At 38.7% G+C, this 9,243-nt stretch overlaps 1 protein-coding gene across 1 annotated transcript; it reads right to left on the bottom strand.

Moving 5' to 3' along the window:
- Positions 1-7,588: 7,588 nt before the first annotated feature.
- Positions 7,589-9,042, bottom strand: LOC115432395 (zinc finger BED domain-containing protein 4-like). The gene is made up of 4 exons (XM_030153221.1): positions 9,034-9,042; positions 8,842-8,956; positions 8,568-8,756; positions 7,589-8,473 (listed from the first exon to the last, which is right to left on the bottom strand). The coding sequence occupies exons 2-4, from the start codon at positions 8,903-8,905 to the stop codon at positions 8,106-8,108; spliced, it is 621 nt and encodes a 206-aa protein (XP_030009081.1). The 5' UTR covers positions 8,906-8,956; positions 9,034-9,042; the 3' UTR covers positions 7,589-8,105.
- Between the last annotated feature and the right edge of the window lie 201 nt (positions 9,043-9,243).

The following is a 9,243-nucleotide window of genomic DNA, read 5'->3' as shown; positions in this document are numbered from 1 at the left end:
ATTCTTGATTGTTAGTATCATGTTTAAAATAAGTAATTACATTTTGGGATGTTATATTTATTTTATTGTTACTTTTAGATATGATATAATTTTCAATTTTGGACCAAAAATTAGAAGAATGTTCACATAAAAAGAATAAGTGTAAAGTAGATTCAGATTCAGATTGACAAAAGTTACATATTACCTCCATATCATAATACTGACACAAAATAGTGTTGGAGGGATATATGTTATGTAAAATTTTGAAATGTAAAATTCTAATTTTGTTTGTAACACAGTATTTATATGGTAATAACCATGCTTTTGACCACTCAATTTTAGAAAAAGTTGAATTCCATACTGCTTTACCTCTGGGGGAGATTTTCTTCTTTTCATTCAGTGCATTACGTACATGTCTGTTATTACAGCTCGAACTAAAAAATTAATGCCATTAATCAATAAACAAGGTTATTTGTCTGTGATGTTAGATGTGTTCCATTTGAGATCATGTTGAATAGAGGGAATGCACATACGTCACTTCCCCCCCAGGCCACGCCCCTCTCAGTCAGACTGAGCGGCAAAAACAAAGCGGCTCAACATGGCGGAGTATAGCAGTAACTCCAGCCAGAGCAGGAAAACTGTGGAATATAAGATGAAATTAAAGACAACTGGACTGGACATGGATCCATCCAAGCTACCAAACAACCAGTGTTCTACCAACACTGATCTGGGACAGAAACCACCTATCCTGACATTTACATGAACCTGAGTTCAACGCTGGGAAAATCCCCAATGCAAAGGCTGAAAGCATCCAACAGACCCAGAGTTGTGTCCATCCTGGTCCTGGTTCATTAGAGGATTCCAGCTGGTGAGTGCTTTCATTCAACATACTATTGTTTTGGAGGTTTTGTGTCAGTGCAGACGGAGTTTGTTGGCGGTGATTTGGGCGGTAAAGGCCCAGCAGTAGTGCTCACAGTTCACTACTGATTTACTGGAGTTGAACCCTTAGTACTGACCCAAGTGAGTGGATGATCTACTGGTACTGTGGAGATTTAAGGAGAGTTCACATCAAATACTGGATCCAACACAGATCCAACAGCTGTGTGCTACAGTAGCCCCTTATGTGGAAAACTAGGTTAGCCTCAGTTTAAGCTAGTTTACAAATTATGTAGAGCACAAGGTTCACAATCACACAACTGAAGACACAAACGTTTCAGTTCTGAAACATAGAACTAAATGACAGATGCTAACATGAAGAGCTTTACTAAGAAGGAACGTTAGCCAGAACCAGATGGAATTTAAGGGATGATTTGACACCAGAACACAGCACAAATGAACGTTAGCTGACACAGATCCAGGTTTGGTTGTCTGGATTCCAGTTCTTTCTCTGAATTGCAGCGATCCATCTGCTTCTTCTGTCTGTGGCTTTAGGTCTCCGCTAAAACGAGAGCTCCCAGTGCTTTTAAACCTATTTGTGCGATCAGTGACACAACAGCTCTGCCCCATTTTTTAGATTGTTCTAAAGTTTTTGCAGTATTCAAGCCAAAGCCACTGCTCATCTGCCTCTGTCTGACACTCAGTGGGCGGAACCGCGGTGATGTCACGTGTATACCCTCTATAAGCTAACCTGCTAATGCTAACAGTCCAGAGTATGGGCAGTGCAGCAGGGCTGGAGTTCACCCACAGGTCAGGAAACATTTCAATACTTTTCCTAAAGACATTTATGAAATGTTTTTCATGCAATAAGACATTTACTGGGTTTTATGTGTCACCAAATGTACATATTTTCGGTTTATTACCACTAGGGATGTAACGATATGAACATTTCATATCACGGCTATTGTGACTAAAATTATCACAGTTATTGCAGTATTGTTGAAATTATGCTCAAAAAGTACTAATACACACTGAAATAATTTAACCAAGTTGTATTTCAGAAAAAAAAAAAAAAAAAAAAAAGACACTGTACCTTCTGTTGCAGAAACATTCAAATATTAACCCTTAGTGGTCTGAGCCTGTTTTGTCAGTTTTTTCAGTCGTTTTGATTTTACCTTTACACACACTATATATAAACAAATGTTTCATATGCCCATGTTTGGGATCTTTTTTTTCAGCACAATTTCATTTATCTCATCTATTGTTTTTTCACTCTAACCTACTGTAGCAACACAAAACGACAAAAAAAAAAAAAAAAAAAATATTATTTATATATATATATATATATATATATATATATATATATATATATATATATATATATATATATATATATATATATATATATATATATATATAAAAATTTGAAAAATGTATATAATTTATTGCATAAATAACACAGATGCTTAACAAACTGTTAGAACCAGAGACACAAGACTTGGACCCAAATGCACAACCAACAGACAGGAATAAAGTAAATGAGTGTTTATTAAACACGGACAGGATAAACAGTTCACAAAAAGGTTTCTTTAAAGAATCCTCGTAGATTAGACTGTGTGAATTCGTCATGGCGTCCGAATCCAGCAAGGGGATCTCTCTGCCCAGGTCGGGAGCACACGAGGGGAACCCGACTAGGAATAAACAGAGAAATGTCAGGGGACAGACCAGGTCATACACAGGGAATCCAAAAAACAGGCAACGGTACATGGGGGAAAAAGCAAAAGCACTAACCGTGAGTCCAGGCAGTAAGTCGAAAAAACCAGTGAGGCAGAATCAGGCAGAGGTACCAATGGGGATCAGGCAGGCTCAGAGAACGAGGAACAATCCGGGTCAGGAATGAACAGACAGGCAGACGAACAGGTTCAGAGAATCGCTGGTAGGTAATCACAACACAAGGAAGGAATACGAACTGGCGACTAACTGGGGGAAACACAGGGTTTAAATACACAAGAGGGCGGGAAGACAATTGGACACAGGTGGAGACAATCAGGGATGAGTCAGGTAATCAGGTAAAAGGTGAACACAAAGAGGAAGTAAAGACACCAGACAAGACACATGAGGGAAACTTAACAAAATAAAACAGGAAGTGACACACAAGACAGACAAAACATACATGAGTCCGGTACTGATATGACACAAACCTTTTCAAAGACTTTAAAAGGGAATATTTGTTCCAAATATTAGGTATAGAAAATTAAAGTTGTATTAAATTAAAACTATACTCAAATATTTGACATTAAAGCAGATCTTTACATAGGGTTTTTTCCCCTAAACGTGCAGTAATCAAACATGGTTATCATGATAATTAGAATTTAAACAGTAGTACTAACCATCTGCAATTTTACCGCCTGTTACAAAAACTCAAGGCTTGGACCCAAATGCACGAGACAGAGACAAAACGAGTTTAGTTTGACTATTTATTCGCTCAAAGAATTAATTAAAGTACCAAAAATCTCATCACAATCAAAAATGAACACAAAAATCTTTTCAACTGAGGTATCAGTTTAACAAAAAGATCTTCACATACATGGTATCAAAAAACAAAGTCTTCTCTAACTAGGTATCAAAAATCTAACAAAAAGTTCTTCAAAAAAAGTGGTTTCAAAAATTAACAAAAAAGTCTTCTCAGTTGAGAAATCAAAAAATATAACAAAAAGAACTTCACAAATGTGGATTCAAAAAACTCACAAAGCATAGCAGCACAGGAGAATGTCAAAGGAGCTCTTATCTTGACAAAGCATGGAAGATGCACTGACAACAGACATGAGGAGGGGAGGGGATATGAAGGGTGGAGGTATGAGCCCCAGGTGAAGACAATCAGGGAATCAGGGAGGACGCAGACAAGACAGACACAGTGCACACAAACGAACAAAACCCCTCACCAAAATAAAACAGGAAATGAAAATTACTGGCACCGCTGAGGGCGGTACTTCACACCGCCGTTTATCATTATACCAGTTACATCCCTAATTACCACATACCAGTAATGCTATTGTGAAACTGTATTAAATACAGGGTAGTCATGTTCATGCCGTTGTTAAGAACAATGCTACCTACGGTACATTTAGAATAATGCCTAAAATGACTAGTTTGAACATTAATTCATGGTTTATTGTTAAAAATATGAATATTTGAAGAAGTTAAAACCTATATACATTTAAAAGAGATTTAAAACAGTAATTTGTGTGATGATAAAGATCATTTGTTAAAAAGGTAAATGCGTACAGTTCATGTTACATTGAAATATTGTGTTAAAGGAACAAGATTGTATTTTACTTGACAGTAATGTGATTAGACAGTAAGACAGAAACTGTGGACACTGGTAGTAACATTAGTCAGTCAGTGTTGGTCATTTGAATGATTTGTGAAGAACAGTAAATATCCTCTGTGTGAAGTAACAGCACCAGACGTGTGTTCTGTCTATTTTCTATCCCAGACTTCTATCACAGGTGTGCTGTCTTCACATTTAGACGTTGCCTCCTCCTGGACCGCTACCCAGTGGAGCAACACTGGCGCTCAGGCGTTTGACGTGACTTGCCTGGAATGCTACAAAGTCGAGAGTCTCGGTTTGAAGTCGTGACTTACAGACTCAAAAACCTGCCTTGAACGCAGCATCACACCCAGTTCTGGGTTTACTGTCCACGACTGGACAAGGGTTTCACAGCTGTATACAAAACAAACCCCCCAAAAAACTGTCCACCGCAAAGGACATTCCATCAAAATATGAAAAAATGCATCTGAAAAAACTGTTGCATCTTGATGTTTCCAATATCGGCAATTATTAAATTTTAAAAAAGCCCAAACTTGTCCTTTTCTGGGTCTGACGAGCTTAAATATCTTCTGATTAAAACCATGTTTTTAAAACATTCAAAGTGCATTAGAACTTTAGCCTAATTTTGAGTTCAAATCAATCAAATTTTTTATTCATAACTGATGCATGAAAGGGTTAAACTCAGTAACTGAACTGAATCTAGACCCAGAACCATGACTTCAAGTTGAGCTGATCTTTATCATGACACACTTCCTGTCTCTGTGTTTCCACAAGCATCATGAAGCACGATAACAGCATCAGCCAATCAGGTATCTGCAAGTTTACATCTCTGACTGTGGTCACCATAGCAACCAGGAACCACAGGAACCCACTGTGGGATGGGTTCAAGTCTTTGCATCCTGTGATACGGATCAGAGAAGTGATGAGTGTGGGTCCAACAGCACAGCCATCTGGGAGATAAAAAAAAAAAATTAAACTTTGACCTATTTTTCCCTAAATGTAATGACATTTATTTTGGGGTCACTTTCAATCATTAAACCCAATTTGGTACAAATTCAACCAATAGTTTTTTTTGGTGTTTTTTTCAACAGACATGTGAAATTTCGCCCAATATAAGTAAATGGGGGGGGGGGGGGGGGATTTAAAAAAAATCATTAAAAAAATTAAAACTTTGACTTATTTTTCCCTAAATGTAATGACATTTATTTTGGGTCACTGTCAATTATTAAATCCAGTTTGGTATGAATTCAACCAATAGTTTTGCTGCTAAAGTGTTAACAAACAAAGAAACAAAGAAACCAATTGAGCCAAAACAATACGCCTTGGCTCCCCTTCGGGGGGTGGGGGGGTGAGGTGTGTAATAAATCCAGTGTGCTCAGATCTGGGGCTACTGCCAAACATCCAGGGCTTGAGCCCCGAGTGCCTAGGTCTAAGGACGCCCATGATCTGGGTGATTGTTTAAAGCACCGATGTCAAACATGCGGCCCGGGGGCCAAAACCGGCCCGCTAAAGGGTCCAGTCCGGCTCATGGGATGAATTTGTGAAATACAAAAATTACACTGAAGAAATTAACACTCAAGGATGTTAAATATATTTTAGGTCAATTCAATCTAAAGTGAGTCAGACCAGTAAAATACTATCATAATAACCTATAAATAATGAAAACCATTTTTCCCCCCTTTGTTTTAGTGTAAAAACAGTAAAATTACACAAATATTTCCATTTACAGACTAGCCTTTTATAAAAAAAAAAAAAGTGAATAACTTGAACAAAAACGTCTGCAGTATGTGGAATTTTAACAATATTCTGCCTGTTATTAAATGTTTTGTGTCTTTGTAGATCCACTGTGATCTGTAAGTGTTGATGCACATGTATAAATGATAAACTATGGTGTAATATTGTTAAAATATTTGTTCATGTTATGTTCAAGGACAGTTTGTACATGTAGACATTTTCAGTACAGAATTTTGCTTTTTTCACTCAAAAACATAGAGAGAACTTTGGAGTTGACATTATTTATCCATTCTTATCCTATTATTTATATTATTTTACTGGTCCGGCCCACTTTAGATCAGATTAGGCTGAATGTGGAACTGAACTAACATGAGTTTGACCCCCCTGGTTTAAAGTGCCTGCTCATTGCTCCTTTGGTTTCATTGGTATCCCTGGTGTCATTCACAGACTCCACATTTAGTGGATTAGACTGTGATTGGACAACAGAAGAGTTCAAAGCTGCTGCTGCTGCTGCTGTTGGTGCTTCGTGCTGTTGCTTGATTCCTTTGGAACTAACTTAAGAGTGTCAGTTATTGGTTGTGGTGTTTAAGCTGCGTCACATTCATCAGGACAGTTTTTGGGTTGAACTGTGAACACGTCTGATGTGATGAAATGTTTGAGGTCGACTGTGACACTGAGCAGCGGAAGCATCGATGAGGAGATAAGAACGAAGGATGAGACTGGAGTCCTGATCAAAGACAGAGACAGTGAAGAGGACGACTCCGACAAGAGAAGAGCATCTGACTGGACATGGACCACAGCGTCTACATCCTGGTGTTTGTGTCCTTGAACATTCCAGGTAGGAACAGGATGGATGAGACTGAAGTCTGAGACACAGACAGAGTGTGTGTGTGTGTGTGTGTGTGTGTGTGCGTGTGTGTGTGCGTGTGTGTGTGCTTGGATGAACAACAGGCTTTGAATGCACCACACTGTGGACACATTGATGCATGTTGTGCCCAATTCTGCTCCCTGCTGAAAACTGCATCGTGCAGCAACTGTCACACCTGCAGCCAGACGTTAGTCTGGTTTTGTCTGTCTTTTATGTTTTGTTTGTCACTTCCTGTTTTATTTTGTTAAGTTTTCCCTCATGTGTCTTGTCTGTCGTCTTTACTTCCTGTTCCCTGATCATCCTCACCTCTGACCTGATTACCTGTCTCCACCCTGATTTGCTCCACCTGTGTCTAGTTGTCTTCCCTCCCTTTTGTGTATTTATACCCTGTCTCTTCCCCATGTCAGTCGCCAGTTTGTAACTCTAGTAGTTCAGACCTGCGTTCTTGACCTCGTTTGTTCGTTTGCCTGCCTGTTTTTTGACCTGTTTTTGGATTCCTCGGTTTCTCGTCTTCTGCCTGCTCCCTGTCTGGTTTTGTCTGCCTCTCCTGATTCCTGGTTTTGACCTTCTCGCCCTGACTACCGGTACGTGATAGTGATGGGCAAAACGAAGCCTCATGAAACAACGAAGCACTTGAAACAAATGCTTCGAGGCTCCGAAACACTGTTCAAAACACTTCTCCACAGTGACCTCTGGTGGTGATGTTTTAGTACTTCACAGTGGCTCAACAAAACACGTCCTGATCTGACATGGTTTGTAATAAAGTTTGTGTGTGGGTACATGTGTGTCAAATTCATTTGTGTTACTAAAACACACTCACACAGAACTAGACACAGTAACAATAATAATCTATATCCACCTTTAACCTGCACTTCACATAATCAACTCAACCTGTCATACAGAGGTCTGATGCTCTGGAACAGTTTACCTACATCTTTAACGTCCCTCTCACTCTTTAAAAAGCAGCTCAAAAAAACATCTACTGCACAGCTAGTCACTTCCTGCCCTCTCCACTGCCTTACTACTTTATTTGCTTCTTCTTCATCCATATATCTTGCATATCTTGAATTATGAATTTTGTTTACACTGTATATTACTGTTTAGTAATGCTTTATTTTGTACTTTGTCTCCTGATTTTTCAAAGTTTATTTGTTAGCCTTATTAATCTAAGTTGACTGTAATTTCTGTTAAGGGTGGAACTCCTGTACAAGCCCATTGGGCTTTGTTCCATCCCTGCACCATTGATGTACTGATATGTGCTAAATGAATAAATGAAATTAAATTAAAATAAAATGAACACATGGAAATATGCATTACTTAGATTTCAAGGTTTTTATTTAAGAAGATTATTTTTTCTGCAGTGGAGGGGTGCAACCGATTTCTTTTTTTTGTTATCACCTCTCCAGCTTTGGAAAAAACTCTTTCACATGGTACACTTGTCGCAGGAATGCAAAGGAATTTCTTTGAAAGTTTATGCAGATGTGGAAAGACCACTGCCCTTTCCTTCCAATATGCAAGAGGATCTGCAGATCGGGGAATGAAGGGCTCTTGAAGATATTTTCCAACTTCAATTGTTGTGTCTGCTGTGATGCTGCGTGTGGTGGTTTTGCTCTTCACTTTTTGGTCAAACATGTCCCAAAGACTGTTGTCTGCTGTGGAAGATGATGAAGGTGCGATTTGGGGATCTAAAGTAACAATAATAATAATCATTATTATCATTGTTAAATAAAACTGTTAACAGTGAAAGCTGACAAAATATACAAGATTTTAAAGTCCCACCAGATGTTTCAGCAGGCTGGATCAAAGTGGCACACTCCAATATCAGCTGCTTTTCTGCTTCCTGTGCTTTTGCTGGGTTGCCAAAACCCAGGTTTTTGAATCGTGGATCCAGTAATGTTGCCAGTGCCAGTGGTCGAACAATTTCATATTGACCACACCTTGCCTGCAGTCCATCCTTCAAGAATGTGCCTGTTCATATCAATAAACATATTGACATTAAAATAGTCTATTGAGTATCATTACAATTGTTACAATTATTATAAGAGTTTCTTACCCAATTGCTGAGTTGCTGGCTGCTTTGAGTGCCTCAATTTTTCTAACAGGTTGTGCTGCAGCATCCGATATAGAGGAATGACTTTTGATGCTGACACTCTCTTCTCCTCTGACAGCTCTGTTAGAATAAGAAAAGATACATTAGTTTCATCTTAGTAAATACAAATAAATACAATAAACTTGAATTACGTACCAGTTGTTGCTGCTTTAAAAGGTTGCAACAGAAACAGTGCCTCATGAATCACTTCATATTCTGCACAGGACAGAGGAGAGACATCATTCTCTAAGTTGGAGAGATCCGCCCCCACAGGCTCTCTCTGATCATAGAGTCTTTGAAACATGTCAAAGGTGCTGTTCCATCTTGTGTCCACCTCCTGTATTAATTTAAGGGTTGGCCGGCCCA

The sequence above is a fragment of the Sphaeramia orbicularis genome, chromosome 14 (genome assembly GCF_902148855.1).
Source record: "Sphaeramia orbicularis chromosome 14, fSphaOr1.1, whole genome shotgun sequence".
NCBI classification, from domain to species: domain Eukaryota; kingdom Metazoa; phylum Chordata; class Actinopteri; order Kurtiformes; family Apogonidae; genus Sphaeramia; species Sphaeramia orbicularis.
Note: the sequence above shows the minus strand (reverse complement) of the source record. Positions and strands in the feature narration are given on the sequence as shown.